At 43.9% G+C, this 20,923-nt stretch overlaps 1 protein-coding gene across 1 annotated transcript in view; it reads left to right on the top strand.

The window, feature by feature from the left end:
• tm9sf3 (transmembrane 9 superfamily member 3) overlaps positions 1-20,923 on the top strand; it is a 114,895-nt gene that overhangs the window by 34,988 nt on the left and 58,984 nt on the right. The window contains exons 3-6 of the mRNA XM_048563575.1: positions 5,827-5,949; positions 7,663-7,823; positions 12,271-12,348; positions 14,104-14,235. Coding sequence (XP_048419532.1) covers positions 5,827-5,949; positions 7,663-7,823; positions 12,271-12,348; positions 14,104-14,235 — 494 coding nt within the window. The remainder of the gene's footprint in view (positions 1-5,826; positions 5,950-7,662; positions 7,824-12,270; positions 12,349-14,103; positions 14,236-20,923) is intronic.

The raw sequence follows: 20,923 nt of genomic DNA, 5'->3' as shown, positions 1-20,923 counted from the left end.
AGGCCCCCTTATAGATCAGTATGGCTGTCTTATGTGTGGAGCTACAGGAGCTGGGGGAGACTTTCAATGAATATTTCTCTCAGTGTTTGCAGAGGAGAGAATCATGGATTCTAAGGAAATAAGGGAAATAAGCGGGGATGTTTTAGACTGCATACACATTACCAATGAGAAGGTACTTGTAGCCTTAAAGCGCCTTATGTAGATAAATCCCCTGGGCCTGATCAAGTCCATCCTTGGATGGCATGGGTGACTAGGGACAGGATCAACCAACATTTGGATAGTCAAGATCTGATTAGGGATAGTCAGCATGGATTTGTTTGTGGGAGGTCATGTCTGACAAATCTTTTAGAGTTTTTCAAAGAGGTAAACAAGAGGATGGATGAGGGTAGGGCATTTGATGTTGTCTATACAGACTTCAAGGTCCCACATGGCAGGCTAGTTGTGAAGGTTAGGTGGCATGGAATCCAGTGAAAGCTGGCTAATTGGATTCAAAATTGGCTCAGTGGTAGGAAGAAGAGGGTGATGGTTAAGTTTGTTTCTCAGACTGGAGAAGTGGTGTGCCAAATTGGTCAGTTCTGGGACCTTTGTTATTTGTTATGAATGTACAAGGCATGGTTAGTAAGTTTTGTGGATGATACAAAATCCGAAGGTATCGTTGAGAGTGAGGAAGGTTAGCAAAGAATACAGAGGGATCTTGATCAGATGGGGAAATGTGCTGAGGATTGGCAAATGCAGCTCAATCCAGGTAAGTGTGAGGTGTTGCACTTCAGAAAGTCAAACCAAGGACTTTTAAAGTAAATGGTAATGTCCTGAGGAGTGCTGTGAAACACAGGGACCTTGGAGCACAAGCACATAGTTTATTGAAAGCAGTGTCTCAGGAAGCTGATGTTTCGGGCCTAGACCCTTCATCAGAGAGGGGGATGGGGAGAGGGAACTGGAATAAATAGGGAGAGAGGGGGAGGTGGAGCGAAGATGGAGAGAAGAAGATAGGTGGGGAGGTAGGGAGGGGATAGGTCAGTCCAGGGAAGACGGACAGGTCAAGGAGGTGGGATGAGGTTAGTAGGTAGGAGATGGGGGTGCGGCTTGGGGTGGGAGGAAGGGATGGGTGAGAGGAAGAACCGGTTAGGGAGGCAGAGACAGGTTGGACTGGTTTTGGGATGCAGTGGGTGGGGGGGAAGAGCTGGGCTGGTTGTGTGGTGCAGTGGGGGGAGGGGACGAACTGGGCTGGTTTAGGAATGCAGTAGGGGAAGGGGAGATTTTGAAAGTGAAGTAGTCCACATTGATACCATTAGGCTGCAGGGTTCCCAGGCGGAATATGAGTTGCTGTTGCTGCAACCTTCGGGTGGTATCATTGTGGCACTGCAGGAGGCCCATGATGGACGTGTCATCTAGAGAACGGGAGGGGGAGTGGAAATGGTTTGCGACTGGGAGGTGCAGTTGTTTGTTGCGAACTGAGCGGAGGTGTTCTGCAAAGCGGTCCCCAAGCCTCCGCTTGGTTTCCCCAATGTAGAGGAAGCCACACCGGGTACAGTGGATGCAGTATACCACATTGGCAGATGTGCAGGTGAACCTCTGCTTAATGTGGAATGTCATCTTGGGGCCTGGGATAGGGGTGAGGGAGGAGGTGTGGGGGCAAGTGTAGCATTTCCTGCGGTTGCAGGGGAAGGTGCCGGGTGTGGTGGGGTTGGAGGGCAGTGTGGAGCGAACAAGGGAGTCACGGAGAGAGTGGTCTCTCCGGAAAGCAGACAGGGGTGGGAATGGAAAAATGTCTTGGGTGGTGGGGTCGGATTGTAAATGGCGGAAGTGTCGGAGGATGATGCGTTGTATCCGGAGGTTGGTAGGGTGCTATGTGAGAACAAGGGGGATCCTCTTGGGGCGGTTGTGGCAGGGGACATCTGGGATGTGCGGGAGTGGAATGTCTTATCGTGGGAGCAGATGCGGCGGAGGAATTGGGAATAGGGGATAGAATTTTTGTAGGTGGGTGGGTGGGAGGAGGTGTATTCTAGGTAGCTGTGGGAGTCGGTGGGCTTGAAATGGACATCAGTTACAAGCTGGTTGCCAAAGATGGAGACTGAGAGGTCTAGGAAGGTGAGGATGTGCTGGAGATGGCCCAGGTGAACTGAAGGTTGGGGTGGAAGGTGTTGGTGAAGTGGATGAACTGTTTGAGCTTCTCTGGGGAGCAAGAGGCGGCGCTGATACAGTCATCAATGTACCGGAGGAAGAGGTGGGGTTTGGGGCCTGTGTAGGTGCGGAAGAGGGACTGTTCCACGTAACCTACAAAGAGGCAGGCATAGCTGGGGCCCGTGCGGGTGCCCATGGCCACCCCTTTAGTCTGTAGGAAGTGGTCCGCCATTTACAATCCGACCCCACCACCCAAGACATTTTTCCATCCCCACCCCTGTCTGCTTTCCGGAGAGACCACTCTCTCCGTGACTCCCTTGCTCACTCCACACTGCCCTCCAACCCCACCACACCCGGCACCTTCCCCTGCAACCGCAGGTAATGCTACACTTGCCCCCACACCTCCTCCCTCACCCCTATCCCAGGCCCCAAGATGACATTCCACATTAAGCAGAGGTTCACCTGCACATCTGCCAATGTGGTATACTACATCCACTGTACCCGGTGTGGCGCCCCCTACATTGGGGAAACCAAGCGGAGGCTTGGAGACCGCTTTGCAGAACACCTCCGCTCAGTTCGCAACAAACAACTGCACCTCCCAGTCGCAAACCATTTCCACTCCCCCTCCCATTCTCTAGATGACATGTCCATCATGGGCCTCCTGCAGTGCCACAATGATGCCACCCGAAGGTTGCAGGAACAGCAACTCATATTCCGCCTGGGAACCCTGCAGCCTAATGGTATCAATGTGGACTTCACCAGTTTCAAAATCTCCCCTTCCCCTACTGCGTCCCTAAACCAGCCCAGTTCGTCCTCTCCCCCCACTGCACCACACAACCAGCCCAGCTCTTCCCCCCTCCCCCGCCACCCACTGCATCCCAAAACCAGTCCAACCTGTCTCTGCCTCCCTAACCGGTTCTTCCTCTCACCCATCCCTTCCTCCCACCCCAAGCCGCACCCCCATCTACCTACTAACCTCATCCCACCTCCTTGGCCTGTCCGTCTTCCCTGGACTGACCTATCCCCTCTCTACGTCCCCACCTATACTCTCTCCACCTATCTTCTTTTCTCTCCATCTTCGGTCCGCCTCCCCCTCTCTCCCTATTTGTTCCAGTTCCCTCTCCCCATCCCCCTCTCTGATGAAGGGTCTAGGCCTGAAACATCAGCTTTTGTGCTCCTGAGATGCTGCTTGGCCTGCTGTGTTCATCCAGCCTCACATTTTATTATCTTGGAATTCTCCAGCATCTGCAGTTCCCATTATCTCTTATTGAAAGCATTGTCAGGTGGGCAGGGTGGTAAAGATGGCATTTAGCCTGCTGGCCTTCATCAGCCGAGACATTGAGTATAGGAGTTGGAGTGTTATGTTACAGTTATGTGAGTTGTTGGTGAGACTGCACTTGGAGTATTGTGTACAGTTTTGGTTACGCTGATAAACGAAAGTCACATTTAAGCTGGAAAGTGTGCAAAGAAGATTTACGAGAACGTTGCCAGGACTAGTAGACCTGAGTTGTAGGGAGAGATTCGTCCGGATAGGACTTTATTCCTTGGAATGTAGGAGAATGAGAGGTGACGTTATTGAGGTGTATAAAATCTTGAAGGGCTTAGATTAAATGAATGCAAGGGATGGGTACTTGAAAACTAGAGGGCATAGGTTTAAGGTGAGAGGGGTATAGGTTTAGAAGGACCTGAGGGATGACAACTTCACATACACAGTGGTGATTATGTGGAATGGGCTGCCAGAGAAAGTGGTTGAGGTAGATGTAATAGCAACATTTAAAAAATTTGGATGGGTACATGGATGGGAAGGGATTAAAGGGATATGGACCAAATGCGGGCAATTGGCATTAGCTGAGTGGGCACCTTGGTCAGAATGGATGAGTTTAGACCGAAGGGCTCCATACTATATTATTCTGACTGTATAATGTTCATTGTAACCCTGCAGCTGCCGCCCTTAAGCAAGTGCTGTACCAACTAAACACTTCACTATCTGACTATATAATATTGTGGTTAAGCCAGAACACACTCCAGTCCAATTGTCAAGAACAAAATTACCGTGTATCGTCGTCATCAGACATTCCACACCATTGCAACGACTCCATTCCCTTTGGCTGCTGAGACTGAATCCAGTAGTACATCATAATTATAGAGATGTACAGCACAGAAACATACTCTTCCGTGAAACTCATCCATTCTGACCAGACGTCCTCAATTAATCTAGTCCCATTTGCCAGCATTTGGCAAAGATCCCTCAACCCTTCCTATTCATATACGCATCCGGGTGCCTTTTAAATGTTGTAATTGTACCAGCCTCCACCACTTCTTCTGACCACTCATTCCATACACCCGCTATCCTCTGCAAGAAAAAAGTTGCCGCTTAGGTACCTTTTAAATATTTTCCTCTCACCTCAAACCTATGCCCCCTCGTTTTAGAATTTCCCACCCCAGGGAAAAGACCTTGCCTATATAACCTATGTGTGCCCCTCATGATTTTGAAACTCTGTAAGGTCACCCAACAGCCTCTGTTCCAGTAAAGTAGCCCCAGCCTATTTTGCCTCCCCTTTATAGCATGAACCGTCCTACCTTGGCAACACGCTTGTAAATCTTTTGTGTACCCTTCCAAGTTTCATAACATCCTTTCTATAGCAGGGAAACCAGAATTGTACTCAGTGTTCCAAAAGTGGCCGAACCAATATCTTGTACAGCCACTACATAACCTCCCAACTACTATACTCAATGCACTGACCAATAATGGCAAGTGTACCAATGGCTTCTTCACTCTCCTATCTACCTGTGACTCATATGTGACCTTGTCCTGAACCGTTTTGGTCAGTGCTTAAAACCCTGTCAATGCAAACACTAAAGCACTCCACTCAGCCCCAAAACATTTTTCATTTACATCTTAGTTTGTGATTGCTACTGATTTAATCCAGTGTGTAACTACCCCTACAATCAATACTGAATGAATGCTAAGAGGTTGTAGCCCTTGGACTGCAATTTCTTTCTGAAATCTTCTGGCCTTTATCCTATCCTAACTTTGAAGAGTACCCTAAGTTCCATCATTTTGCGAATCTTATGGTCACCTTCCTTTTGTATTCGATATTCCTGCCCATGACCAATCAACCCTACTTGTTAAGCAACAGCGATGCTGTTAATGGAAGTGTTCGTAGTTTTTTTCTGCTGTAGATGTTTATTTTGAAGCATAGAGTTACATGAATGAACATTTTATTTTAAGTTAGATGTGAATTCAGATCCCAGAGGTGAAAAGCAGCAGCACAGATCAATTGCAGCTAGCTTTTGATCTTCAAAATCAAAATCAAAAAGTTAGTGCTGGAAATCTGAAATAAAAGAAGCAACTGCTGGAACAAGTCTGGTCATGCAGCATCTGTTGAGGGAGAAATAGTTAATGTTCACTTAGGTGAACTTGCAAGTTTTGAGGAAGAAGATCATGGTCTCAGAATGAGGGATCAGGCTTTCAGGATTATCATGAGAAATTTATGACTGATTTTTTTTCGTGGTCAATCAAACTTGTATTTGGAATCATGGAGGAACCTGTTAGGTCCAGAATGTTGAAAATGAAACTCTGGTATATGAGGATCATAAAGATAAAAACATAGAAAGTGCTAAAAGTGTATAAAGTCATCCAGTTTAATATTTCTGTCCTGCTATGTTTGCGATAGTATTTAATCTTGCATTGTTTTTATCTAGAGGATGTCATGCAGAGTACTTACTGTGAAATTGAGCTGGATAAGCAAAAACGGGATGCTTTTGTTTATGCCATCAAGAACCACTACTGGTACCAGATGTACATCGATGATTTACCAATTTGGGGTAAGTGACTATTGGAGTTGAGTTTAATAAATGATGTTTCACAAGGCATGCTGAAGATTGATTGATTTTTCCATTTTGCAACCCCCCATTCTTCATGACTTGCCATCTACTTCAACCCCACCTTCCTCTCTCCTCACTTTTCCCTTTAAATATGTCTTCTCATTGTTCAGCTACTTTCCCCCAGTCTATCTCCTGTGTCCTTGCTCCATTCACTCATGGATGGATGGATGTATGGATAGGAATGGCTTAGAAGGATGTGGGTGCAAACACTGGACTCAAGGGTTTGTTTCCATGCTGTATGATTCTGACTTTCGGATGCGTTGATGAATTTTCAATGGCAATATCTCTGCTAGAGTCCACTTGCCAACCAATCAACACCCTTCCTCTGAACAGTAAATTGATGTTCTGTTTGAAGAGTTTTTTTTGTTTTTGCAGCCTGTCCTAGTGAATGCAAGATAAAGAAATTTTATGGATTTTAATTTTTTTCAGTAATACTTATCTATAACTCCCTTTATCAACAAATTTTGACTCTATCCACTCAGCCTATATTCTGTAAGTTACATACGGAACACAAGTAAATATAGATTTGAACATGGGTGGACAGCACTTCCAACTATTTTGAAGATTCACCCCTGACACTTCCCACCACCTCTTAGTTGTTTGCTCCCCTCATTATAAATTCCCTGTTTTGTAACTTTAACCAAAAAGCCACCTTATTTGTCAAAGATTTTTCTACAGTCCAGGTAGACATCATTCACTGCTGTCACCCCATTTTATGTTACTTCTTCAAAGAATTCTTTAACATTTATGGAACAAGATCATTCCCAATGAATTTTATGCTGACTGTTTCTAGTTGTTTTTTTTTGCTGTATGCATGGTAATTTAATTAATTAAATACATTGCAGGATGTGGTACAGGATATGACGAATGGCAGCCAGCTGAGAGACTGGATTAGTCTCAGTGGGAAGAATAGTCTGTTGGGTGTATAGTGCCATTGCAATTATGGTAATTTCACTTGCTGCCTCCTGATACATCTTTAATTGTTGGAAATCTCAAATATTCATGCATAACGTCTCATCTTTCTAAGCATTTCAGTATTTGAAATAGTGGTTTGGTGGATGCCATTCTGCATGCAAAATGAAAAGCAGTTCATTGATTTAGATTGTTGGTGTCAGCTTTATCTTTTGACTAAGCCACTTGTTTGTGAACACAACATTAGTTAAAAATGTTACATTTGAATGCAGAAGAGGCATTGGATAAGTGTACACAATGCACCAATCTGCTGTGATCTATTGTTAGTATTAACTTGCTGCAGTTGGGTTCAATGAGTATTGAAAAGCTTTTGATTCATAGTTAAGCCCACCCTGATCTTCAATTATCCACTTGTGCCACTGACCAGCAAGTAGGCTGGAAATTTGTTGTATTTTGTTTGATTTTGATTTTTCTATCCATTGCCTATTGTAATGAAACCACTTCTGGTTGTCCAGCAGCTGTCTGCACTCAGGTGTATTATCATAACATATGCTGCTGGACTTTGTATTTATTGTCTGTAAGCTTCGTGTTATGCTAGGAGGTTCCCTTGCTCACTTAACATTGTGCATTGGTTATACATGAGAAAGCACTATTAAATGTTGATGAAATTCCAAAGTTTCCAGAAAAGAAGGTACTTTTTTGTTAAGCTATATGATACAACGCATTTCACGTTGCGTGCAGGAATCGTTGGTGAAGCCGATGAAAACGGAGAGGATCATTTCCTCTGGACTTACAAAAAACTTGAGATTGGCTATAATGGCAATCGAATTGTAGATGTGAACTTGACCAGTGAGGGAAAAGTCAAGTTGGTGCCAAACACAAAAATCGCAATGTCGTATTCCGTAAGTATTGTTTATTTTATTTTTTACAATTACAGCTAGAAAATACTGGGAATACAATTAAATCAAAAGGCAAGTTAGCACTTTGGGTGGAAATCATTTGTTAATGCTGACCATTCATGCCATGGTCTCTGTCTTTGCATTTTAGCAACACACAGTCAGTTTCTCTTTATTTGTATGTTTTTTCAGAGTAAAATAAAACAAACAAAATTACTTTTATTTTGTAGTTTGTGATTTTGACTGAAGTTAAGCATGGTCCTCCGAAATCAAAACCGATGGTTAAATCACCCAAAGAATATACCAATATCATCTTGTGTATGAGCAATCTACCCACATTCCATTTATTTGCTCTGCTTTTAGTTATTTTAATAACTTTCTTTCATGCAATTAACATCTAATCTTTCTCTACCTTTATGGTTATTAGTTCAATAATTGTCCTATCTGAGAAATCCACATTGAGGACTTTGTTAAAAATGATTTTCTTTAAAAGCATTGGATAGCTTCAGTGTTCTTGCTTATAAACTCTGGGATGAAAATTATCCAGTTCTGGAGATTTGCCAGTGTTTAGAACTGGTATTTTCTATTCTACTATAGATACACATTAATTTTGATAATTCCCTTTCACTGACTTATTATTAATTTCCTTGATGACAGCATGCTGCTATCCTCTTTCCCATCTGGAAGTACTAATACTAATATAATTATTTACTGTGCCTGTCATTTCATTGTTTTCATTTGTAATATTGTCATTCACAGTTTTAAACTGTCCACATTACTCTTAATAAATTTGTCCTTGCAAACTGATATTCATAACTCCCTTTCAGAGCATGTAGTCAGTAGGTAAATTAGCCTCCATAACCTACGAAAATTCCCAGAGTAAATTAAATCGGTGTGCATATGAGAGGATATGTCAGCACACTGAAGGGAGAGTGGACAGAATGTGTCGAGAGGTTCTCCTGCATCACAGGCTTGTTCTGTCCTGGGCTTCATGATAACTTGCTCATACCAAAACAAGCTGATGACAGTGAGGCAATCACCAAGGGACTGGAGCCATCTTGTAGTCCCAAAGTCTTGAATTTATACTCCGAGCATCTGCAAGCCTTTCCTACCTGTGTTTCCTTCATCGAGATGAATTTTAACACACTTTGTTAGGCCAGCATTTATTATCCATTCCTAGTTGCCCCTGAGGAAACGGTGATGTGCTGCTACCTTGAACTGCTGCAGTCCGTTTGGTGCAGGTACACCACTGGGGAGGGAGTTCCACAATTTTGATCCAGCAACATTGAAGTAACAACAGTGCATTTCCATATCTGATGCTGGGATGCTTGGAAACTTGCAGGTGTTGGTGTTCCCATGTATGTGCCCTCATCCTCCTATGTCTGGAAAGTGCTGTCTAAGGAATCTTTTGACCTTCTGCTGTGCATCTTATGGAATTCACTACTTCTGCTGAGCATTGGTAGTTTAGGTTAGATTCGTAACAGTGTGGAAACAGGTGCTTCGGCCCAACAAGTCCACACTGCCCTTTGGCGCATCCCACGCAGACCCATCCCCGTCCCCCTATAACCGACACACCCTTGAATACTACAGGCAATTTAGCATGGCCAATCCACCTAGCCTGCACATCTTTGGACTGTGGGAGGAAACCGGCGCACCCGGAGGAAACCCACGCTGATGGGGAGAATGTGCAAACTGCACAGACAGTTGCCCGAGGCTGGAATTGAACCCAGGTCCCTAGTGTTGTGAGGCTGCAATGCTAACCACTGAGCCACCGTGCCGCAGTTGAGGGTGTTAATGTTTGAGGACGTTGTGCCCGTCAGGTGGCAGCTGCTTTAGTCCTGGGTGCTGTCAAGCTTAAGTGCTTCTAGGAATTATGGTATTCTAGGAAACTAGGGAGTACTCCATCACTGTCCTGACATAAGCTTTGTAAGTGGTGCACTGGCTTTGGGAAGGCAGGTGATGAGTTGCTGCAGAATTCTGAGCTTCTGATATGTCTCTGTTGCTGCAACTTATGTATGGCTAGTCCAGTTGAGTTTCTGGTCAGTGGTAACCCCCAGTGTGTTGATAGTTGAAGATTTAATGATGACTTTTAATAGCAACACCAAGGCACAATGCTAAGAGTATCCCTTAATGGAGATGGTTATTGTTTTGCACTTGTGACCTGAATATATCTTGTTATTGGTCATCCCAAATGCGGATATTGTCTAGGTTTGTAACATTGGATATGGAGTTCTGTGGTATCTGTAGAATCACTAGTGGTGCTAAACACTGCGCAGGATTCAGCAATTGTCCCACTTCTGACATAGTGTTGATGAGAGGTCATTGAAGCAGTTGAAAATGACTGGGCCTAGGATATTCCCTCCAGGAAATCCAGTAGGGATGGCCAAGAGCAGAGATGACCGACCTCCAATGACTCGAGCCATTGAAGACTTCTCCCGCGATTGCCATTGACGCCAGTTTTCCACAGGTTCCTTGTAGTTAGACGCAGTCAAATGCAGCCTTGATGTCAATGACAGTCACTCACTCTCAGCTCTGGAATTAAGCTTTTGTCTGCAAGTTTGAACCAAGTCAATAATGAGGTCAGGAGCTAGTAGTCTTGCGGAGCCTAAACTAGGCATCAGTGAGCAGGCTATTGCTGAGCAAGTGCTGCTTGATAGCAGTGTTGATGATGCCCTCCATCTCTTTACTGATCAAGAGTAGATTGCTGGGGCAGTAATTGGCCAAGTTAGATTTAACCTGAAATGAAAACAGAAATAGCTGGGGAAGCTCACCAGGTCTGGTAGCATCTTTGAAGAGAAAGCAGAATTAACATTAAAGCAGAGTTAAGGGTCCAGTGACTCCTCTTCAGACTCTTGGCCTGAATATTAGGTGTCATTCTCTCCACAGACGCTGCTGGACCTGTTTTTGTTTCTGTTTCAAATTCCTAGTATCTGCGGTTCTTTGTTTGTTTAGATTTATCCAACTTCTTGTCCTGACGCATCTGGGCAATTCTCCACAGTAGATGCCAGAGTTGTAGCTCAGCTTGTTCAAGTTGGCTAGGGGCATGGTAAATTCAGGAGCCAAAGTCTTTAAGACTCTTGGCCTGAATGTTGCCTTTGTAGTACCCAGGTGCCTCCATCACTACTTCATATTCTAGGTAGTCTTCAGCCAATTCCAAATACTATGATGTCAGAGACTACCAAATTGGACCAAGATGGATCATCTACTCAGCACTTCTTGCTGGAGATAGTTTTAAATGCTTCAGCCTTCTCTTCTGCCCTAATGTGATGAGTTCCCCCCATCATTTGTGGAACTACCTCTTCCAGTGAGTTGTTTAATTGTCTGTGCAAGTGGCAGGGCAGCAAAACTCGGACCTGATCAACGGTTTTGGAATTGCATGCATGTGGTCTTGTTCTGTAGCTTCACCAAGCTAATGCCCAGTATGCAGGCGGCTGCTGCTGTACTCTTCTTTGAAGCATGGTTGACCCCGTGACTTGATGGTGATGGTAATGTTGTTGTGAGTGCTATGCTGTGCCATGAGGCTGGAAATTGTTTTGGACTACAACACTGCTACTGATGGCCCACTCTGCCTCATGGATACCCAGCCTTGTGTTTCTAGAACTGTTTGAAGTCATAGTGCCATAAAACATGACGGAGGGCATCTTCAATGTGAAGATGACACCTTGTCTCCACGTCTGTGTGGCGGTCATATTTACTGATACTATATGAACAGATGCAACTGGAGAAAGCAAATTGTTGAGAATGAGGTCAAATATATTTTTCTCTTATCACCTACTATAAGCCCAGTCGAGCAGCTATGTCCTTTAGTGCTAGAACAGCTCGATCAGTAGTGCTGCTGTGAGCCACTGTTAGTGATAGACATTGAAATGCACCATCCAGAGTGTATTGTGCACAGTACGGTTAAATGGCAGAGCAGTGAAGCAGTCGGTCTATGTTTGGTGGTGACAGTGATGTGTTGCTCACTGAAACTCCCTGCAATCTCACTGCGCTGATTTACCCATTGCTAGATGGTTATGTTACTCTGATACTTCGAAAGATTGAATGGCTGTAAAGATTAAGAAGGTGCATACTTTGCCCCAAATTACCCTTACTGTTTGAATCGTTTTTTTGGCCAGAAATCCCAACCACATTCAGTCCAATTCTGCCAATTAACCAAGCAAGCATGTCACTCCAGGGGAACAAAATGTCATGAAATTAAATGATCTGACTTTCTGACAATGTAGCAACATTTTAAATGTTAGAAAAGTCTATTCCGTTTAAGATTTATATGTACATACAATGTGGATTAACTGAAACTGTAAGTCCTCATGACCAGATAAATCAAATTATACAGTCATGCTGAAACAAAGTTGATAATATTTCAGCCATTTGAACTTTATGTTCCACAGTGTATTGTCTGAAACTAAATTATCTCTGTTTTGTTTTGCTTAAATTTGTCTTTTCTGCCTCTTAGATGAAATGGAAGAAATCTGATGTGAAGTTTGAGGATCGATTTGACAAGTACCTTGACCCATCCTTCTTCCAGCACAGAGTATGTTGCATCTTTAAAATAACTATATTGTAACTTGCTGTGGATTAGAATTTGAATCTGATTATTTGTATAGCCATTGTTATGTTGTATCAAGTTTTTTTAACTAATGGAGTGACTAGATTGTCAAGAGTTGTTGATATTCTGCACGTGATCTTGGTTCATATAAGTTTTAATAATAGTCTATCTATCACAGCATTGTTTGTAATGAGCCAGAGACAATGTCTGAAGGTAATTTACTGTGTGAAAGACGTATATTTGCAAAGCACTGTTCACATCCTCAGAACATCCCAAAATACTTTACAGACAGTGAATTTTCTTTTGAAGTGTTGGAATTGCAGCAGCTAATTTTTACAAAGCAAGTTTCCACAAACAATGATGTGAAGGTCAACAATTGCCAATTCAGGACACGGGATAAAAATTGGCAGGACATGGTAGAGAACTCATCTACCCTTCTACAAAGTTATGCCATGGGATTTTTTTATGTTCAGCTGAGGAAGTAGACAATGCTTTGTCTTAGTGTCTCACTTTAGAGACAGGATCTCGAATGATGCAATGGAGTGTCAGTTTTGATATTTTCGCACAGATCTCAGGCATAAGACTTGAAATCACAACTCTTTGAGATGAGAGTGCTACCAACTGAACCACAGTTGACACAATTGTGCAATGTAGGATTCGGTGGATAATAGTTTGATTGGCAGAATTCATCTTACTGGAGCATTATAGTGTAGGCATATTCTAATGCTATTCACAGCTTTGAACATTAGCTCTTCTGTGGAGTTTCTCACAGTTAGTTGAAGAGATATTATATCTGGCAGCTAAAGCTTAAATCACTAAACCAGTACTTTTTGGTTGAATAGTAAAATATATTTGAAGTGTTGATATCATACATTAAAAGCATTATAAGCATATTGTGGGCCTCCTTTTTTGTTTCTTGTTATAACAGAGCTAGACTGAAACATTGTGTATTGCAAAATAAAATTGATGCATTAGTTCTCAGTTAATTAAAGTTCATGCTGAACAATAAATGTTCTTATTACATAATCAAGTATCTTTTATTTCCCGTGATACTTGGTAAAAATTTGCCCAGTAGCCACAGTTCACCGTGAATCATATGGTTCACATTAAGTAAAATTATTCAATAGTTAAGTTAGCGCATAAATTTCTAGTGCTAACTGTAAATCAGCAAAATGCTGTGTAACTGTTTTGTTAGTCATCTAATGTTTTTTCGTTAATGTTTCCACTTTCCTTCTCCTGAAGCTGTTGACTTCTAGCCAGATTGACTCTGAAGGTTGGTTGTCCTCATCTCTTCTGTGTCCAGTTTTTGGGTATTGGCATGATTTTTAATCATGATGGTTGTCATTGCTGAGCCTGCCCCAGGAGCACAGTTTCCAGTAGAAGCCTTTGAAATTTCTTTTCCTGTCTCTCCCTAACACAGAGGTCCCACAGACAATTGTACTTTGCTGAATTGAACTTCACACAGGCTAAAAATTTAATTTAGGACCTCTGGTCAATTGCTTGGCCTGGCAGCTCCAAGCCAATGCCACAAGTTGTTCTGTAAAAACTAGATAGTAATCTTATTGAATAGTGGTATTGAGTAGTGAAATTCAGCTTTGCAACATTAGCCGTTCTGTGGAGTTTCCCTTAGTTATTTGAAGAGGACATTGAATCACTAAACAGATATTTAGATTCTGTCAATTTTGTAAAGTGAAATTATCACTGCAATTTCTTAACATGCCACTTTTTTTGTGCTAACAGATTCATTGGTTTTCTATCTTCAACTCTTTCATGATGGTTATTTTCCTGGTTGGATTGGTCTCCATGATTTTAATGCGCACTTTAAGAAAGGATTATGCTAGGTATAGTAAGGAAGAAGAAATGGATGACATGGTAAGGATCTTCAATGATGGTCATTTTGGCAATAATCTTTCATACTAATGATCACTTTGATCTCTTGGGATATGGGAATAGCTTGATACTTGTGAGAACCATGAGCCATCTTCTGCCTTGTGCTATTCTGGTAACAGTTCCTTTAGACAGCACCTAGTAAACACGCTTTTTTAAAACAAATCTGTACAGCTTCTGCCTGTGTGGTTTCATGCTACAAGGTTTGTCCTCATGAGTGATCTGCACCTTACTGATAACTGGGAACCGTAACACTTTATTTTCCAAGAGATAGTAAGAACTGCAGATGCTGGAGTCGGAGATAAGTGTGGAGCTGGAGGACCACAGCGGACCAGGATACATCAAAGGAACAGGAAAGTTGACGTTTCAGGTCGGGACCCTTCTTTGGAAATGGGGGAGAGGAAGGGAGCTCCAAAATAAATAGAGAGAGGAGGGGTGGGGCTGGGAAGGTAGGTGTGTGCAAGTAGGGAGGGGTGGGGCTGGAGAAGGGAGGTGAGTGCAGGTAGGGAGCGATGGGGATTGGTCAGTGAGGTGGGAGAGAAAATGGACTGGTTGCGTAAGGTCAAAGAGAGGGAAGGTTGATCATGGTGTACAGGCCAGGGATGGGGAGATTTTGAAACTGGTAAAACCCACATTTAGGCCATTGGGTTGTAGGCTTCCGAGGCAGAATGAGATGTTGTGGGTGGAGTCTGGAGGAAGCCCAGGATGGACATGTCACTCAGGGAGTCTGTGTGGGTTGGGGGTTAAAATGGTTTGCGACTAGAAGATGTTGTTTGTTGTGAACAGAGCACAGGGTCTCAACAAAATGGTCTCCAAGCCTCTACTTGGTCTCTCCAATGTAGAGGACGCCACATTGGGAGTAGTGGGTGGATGCAGTAGACCAAGTTGACGGATGTGCAGGTGAGCCCCTGTCTAATGTGAAAGTTTTGTTTTGTGCCTTGAATGGAGGTGGTGAGTTGAGGAGAGGAGGTTGGAGAGACGTGGGGGCAGGTGTAGCACTTTGTGTGGTTGCAGGGAAAGGTGCCAGGGGTGGTGGTGAAGTGAGTGTGGAGCAGATAAGGGAGTTGTCAGATAGGGCAGAGTAAAAGCGTTGGTTGAAAGTTGGGGATCCCGCACAGAATGAAAAACATAAGAGGTCCTTTGCAGGTCTGGGACGCCCTCATCTGGGCTAGGGTTGATTGCAGTGCCAGAAGATGCTTGGTGCATTGCTGAGAGTGTGTGCTTGAGGATCTGTGGAGAAAACCGTTTTTGGAGGCTCTGGATATTGTGTATGTAGAGGTTACACAGAACCTGATCTTCCCCAATGGACTGTACAGGTCCCAACCGGAAACTTCAACCTTCCTGCTCTGCTGATGCTGCCTGGCCTGCTGTATTTCTCCAGCTCCACACGGTTATCTCTGACTTCAGAATCTGCAGTTCTTATTATCTGAGTTATAACTCCCACTGTGAAGCCTTTTTCAAGGATGCCCACCTTGAAGAAGTTGTCCTCCTCCCTCCAGGAAGACCTCAGTGGGTCTCTCTCCTGCTGCAACCCTCTGGTAATCTCTTCGGCCCTGAAACTGCTTGACCACATACAGAAGCAAACCAGGTACTACAGTCACACTGCCTTTGAGTGCCTGCCTACAGAACTGGATCATTCTCAATGGACTCCAATATATATTCAGGCCATCCTGATATGGCCCTGACCACGACAACCTCTACATACACAACACCCTCAAGCACACACACTCAGCAATGCGCCAGCATCTTCTGACACTACAATCAACCCTACCCTAGCTTAGAGACTTCCTCTCCCAGACCTGCAAAGGAGCTTTTCCGTTTTTCATTCTGCACAAGATCCACAACCTCAGTTATAACTTTTACTCTGCCCTATCTGATGACTCCCTCAACCACTCCACACTCCCCACTCCCCACTAACCCCACCACTCCCCTTGCATCTTTCCCTGCAACTGCACAAAAGTGCTACACCTGTCCCTACACCTCTCCCCCCACCCACCTCTCCTCCATTCAAGGCACAAAAGAAACCTTTCACGTTAGACAGGGGCTCACCTGCACCTCCATTAACTCGGTCAACTGCATTCGCTGCTCCCAATGTTGTCTCCTCTACATCAGTGAGGCCAAGCAGAGGCTCGGAGACTGTTCTGTGGCACATCCGTGCTCCATTCACAACAAAGGACAACACCTTCCAGTTGTGAACCATTTTAACTCCCCCTCCCATTCCCTGGGTGACATGTTTGCTTTGATTAGATTAGATTCCCTACAGTGTGGAAACAGGCCCTTTTGGCTCAACAAGTCACACCACCCTTTGAAATAACCCACACACCCCTGAATACTACGGTCAATTTAGCATGGCCAATCCACCTAGTCTACACATCTTTGGACTGTGGGAGGAAACCGGAGCACCCGGAGGAAACCCACACAGACACGGGGAGAATGTGCAAACACAGACAGTCACCCGAGGCTGGTATCGAACCCGGGTCCCTGGCAGTGTGAGGCTGCAGTGCTAACCACTGAGCCTCCGTGCCACCCTGATGTTCATCCTAGGCCTCTCCAGTGTCACAATGACAACTCCTGCAAACTGGAGGAGCAGCACCTAATATTTGACTTAAGGAGCCTAGAGCCCAATGGCCTAAATATGGATTTTACCAGTTTCAAAATCTCCCTAATACCGGCTCCATCTCTTGACCAACTCTGCCACCTTGACCTGACACAACCTGTCCATCCTCTCTCCCAACTATTCATCCCCACTACCTGCAGTCGCCTGTCGCTATCCCACCTACCCTCCTCAGCCCTACCCCTCCTCTTTATTTATTTCAGAGCTCCCCTTCTTCTCCCCTATTTCTGATGAAGGGGTCGACGCGCAACGTCAGCTTTCCAGCTGCTCTGATGCTGTCTGGCCTGCTGTTTTCCTTCAGCTCCACACTGTTATCTCTACTTGATTTTCCAAGACACAATTTTTCGGTCATGGATTCATGATGTGAAAATGCTGGCGTTGGGCTGGGGTAGACAAAGTCAAAAGTCACACAACGCCAGGTTGTAATCCAACAGGTCTTTTTGAAATCACAAGCTTTTGGAGTGTAGCCCCTTTGTCAGGTGAAGGGTCCAGCTTCCAAAAGCTTATGATTTCAAATAAACCTGTTGGACTATAACCTGTTGTCAGAGCCTTTAGTTCTTTGGGAAGGTGACCACATAGGTGGATGAGGGTAAGGTGGTTGATGTGGTGTATATGTATTTCAGTAAAATGTTTGATAAGGTTCCCCATGGTAGGCTATTGCAGAAAATACGGAGGCATGGGATTGAGGGTGATTTAGCGGTTTAGATCAGAAATTGGCTATCTGTAAGAAGACAGAGGGTGGTGATTTTTGGGAAATGTTCATCCTGGAGTTCAGTTACTAGTGGTGTACTGCAAGGATCTGTTTTGGAGCTGCTGCTGTTTGTCATTTTCATAAATGACCTGGATGAAGGTGTAGAAGGATATGTTAGTAAATTTGCGGATGACACTAAAGTCGATGGAGTTGTGGATAGTGCGGAAGGATGTTGCCGGTTACAAAGGGACATGGATAAGCTGCAGAGCTGTGCTGAGGGGTGGCAAATGGAGTTTAATGCAGAAAAGTGTGAGGTGATTCACTTTGGAAGGAGTAACAGGAGTACAGAGTACTGGGCTAATGGTAAGATTCTTGGTAGTGTGGATGAGCAGAGCGATCTGTGTCCATGTGCATAGATCCCTGAAAGTTGCCACCCAGGTTGATAGGGTTGTTAAGAAGGAGTACAGTGTGTTAGGTTTTATTGGTAGAGGGATTGAGTTTCGGAGCTATGAGGTCATTTTGCAGCTGTACAAAACTTTGGTGCGGCTGCACTTGGAGTGTTGCGTACAGCTCTGGTCGCTGCATTATAGGATGGATGTGAAAGTTTTGGGAAGGGTGCAGAGGAGATTACCAGGATGTTGCCTGGTATGGTGGATGGTCTTATGAGGAAAGGCTGAGGGACTTGAGGCTGTTTTAGTTAGAGAGAAGAAGGTTAAGAGGTGACTTGATAGAGACATACAAGATGATCGGAGGATTAGGTAGGGTAGACAGTGAGAGCCTTTTTCCTTGGATGGTGATGGCTAGTATGAGGGACATAGCTTTAAATTGAGGGATGATAGGTATAGGACAGATGTCAGAGGTAGGTTCTTTACTCGGAGAGTAGTAAGGATGTGGAATGCCCGGCCTGCAACAGTAGTAGACTCGCCAAGTTTAAGGGCATTTAAATGGTCATTGGATAAACATATGGATGATGATGGAATAGTGTAGGTTAGATGGGCTTCAGATTGGTTTCACAAGTCGGCGCAACATTGAGGGCGGAAGGGCCCGTACTGTGCTGTTATGTTCTATGTGACTTCCGACTTTGTCATGGACTTAGCAACTTTTCAAGTGAACTTTTATTTTCGTACTTAGAAATTAGTGTATGTTTTGTTCTGCCAAAGCACTTGTTCATTGCTCTAAAATAAATCACTAGTTCAACAGTTTGGTTGTGATGTTGTTTATAACTGGAGAGATGGTATAGGAGGTACATGTTTGACGGAGGCTTTTGTAGGAGTCGTGTGGTACTATGTTGCATAGATAGTAAGATTAATTAAAAGCCTTTCAAAGACATGATCACCTAGAAGACCCCATGAACCAATAGCGAAAAATAAAGACCAAGCTAAAGCTAAAACAGATTATGTCAAAAGAATTTCAGCCTCAGTTAGGTGTGTACATTGGTATAGTGGACTCATACTTTCACTAGGAACCCAGGGGTCTTGATTAATAATTAGAAAAGTTAGTTAAATGTTAATATGATAGCTAATGAATTTAAATTCAGTTCCCACTTTTGTTCTTTCATGGGTATGGGTATTGCTGGCAAGACAAGTATTTATTGTCCATCCTGAATTGCCTTTGAGCTGAGTGGTTAACTGTGCCATATCAGAGGGCATTTAAGAGTATTTCACATGGCTGTGGGTCTAAAAGCCTGGGTTAGCATGACAGATTTCCTTCACTAAAGTATATTGGTGAACCAGATGGGTCTCTATGGCAATCAGTACTGGTTCTATGGACACTATTACTGAATGTGGTTTCCACCTGCAGTTTTTTGTTTAGAATTTTAAGCTAATTCTTGACCAGTTCATAGAATTATAGAATCCCTACAGTTTGGAAGCAGGCGATTTGGCCTGTTGAGTCCACACCAACCTTCTGAAGAGCATTCCATCCAGACACTCCCCATTCCCCACCCTTTCCCTGTAATCCTGCATTTCCCATGGCTAACCCACCTAGCCTGCACACTGTGGCCAATTTAACATGGCCAATCCCTACCTAACCTGAACATCTTTGGTTGAACCCAAATGTTTGCATATGGTTCTAAAATTCTGAAACAGTGAGATTATCACCTGGTCACACTTCCTCTATTCAAAATTCTGGAATTAAAAAGCTGGTATGTAAGGGTGGCTGTGAAATTTCCACATTGTCGTATAACCTATCTGGTTCACTAATTTGCCTTAGGTTAGCAGATTTGCATTCTTACCTGGTGTGATCTATCTGCAAATACAGGCGCATAGCAATGTGCTTGACTTTTAATTATCCTCTGAAATAACCTAATAAGCCCTTCCAGTTATGTCAAAAAACTTGAAAAGGCCTGATATGAATAAAACTGTAATGACCATCTTATATTGACTGATATGCCCAGCCCAGCCAGCTGTGCGTAATTCCCCTCATTAAAGTCTGTAGAATTGTTGTACAAGAGGATAGTTGAAGAGCAATCTGATAGTGGTGGTCTCAAAACTGTACCTTTCCTGCCAGTGCGCCAGACTCTTCCATTCACCTTGTTATATTCATTGGAAACTGAAGCATGAGAGCCGACAGTGTCAGCTCTCTGATGTAGCCAAGAGTAAATAAAGTCTTAAAGTTATACAGTATAGAAACAGATTCTTCGGTCCAACTTCTCTGCAGCGACCAGATCTCCTCAATGCAGTCCCACTTGCCAGCATTTGGCTGATATCCCTCTAAACTTGTCGTATTCATGTACCCGTCTCGGTGCCTTTTATATGTTGTAATTATACCAGCCTTCACCTCCTCTGGCAATTTGCTCCATACATGCAACATCTGCTGCATGAGAAAGTTCCTCCTTAGAGCCCTTTTAAAGCTTTCCACTCTCACCTTAAACCTATGCTGTCTATTTTTGGATTCTCATGTCCCGGGAAAAAGATCTTGGCTATCCACCCTATCAGTGCCCTTCATGATTTCAGAAACCTCTATAAGGGCACTTCTCATTTTCCAACACCCCAAAGAAAAATATCCCAGTCTATTCAACCTTTCTCTATAGCTCAAACCCTCCAATCCTAGCTACATCCTTTTAAGGCTTTTCGGAAGAATCATAGAATTCCTACAGTTTGGAAGCAGGCCATTTGGCCCATTGAGTTACGCTGGCCCTCCAAAGAGCATCCCATCCAGGTGCACCCTCCTACCCAGTCCCCATAAACTTGCATTTCTCATGGCTGACCTACCCATCCCTGAATACTTGGGCAATTTAACATGGCCAATCCACCTAATCTGCATATGTTTGGACTCTGGGAAGAAACCAGAGCACCTGGAGGAAACCCACACAGAAGCAGGGAGAATATGCAGCCTCCACACAGACAGTTGCCCAAGGGTAGAATCGA

This window comes from Stegostoma tigrinum, chromosome 37, assembly GCF_030684315.1.
Source record: "Stegostoma tigrinum isolate sSteTig4 chromosome 37, sSteTig4.hap1, whole genome shotgun sequence".
NCBI lineage: Eukaryota > Metazoa > Chordata > Chondrichthyes > Orectolobiformes > Stegostomatidae > Stegostoma > Stegostoma tigrinum.
The sequence above is the reverse complement of the archived record's forward strand: the minus strand, read 5'-3'. Positions and strand labels throughout refer to the sequence as shown.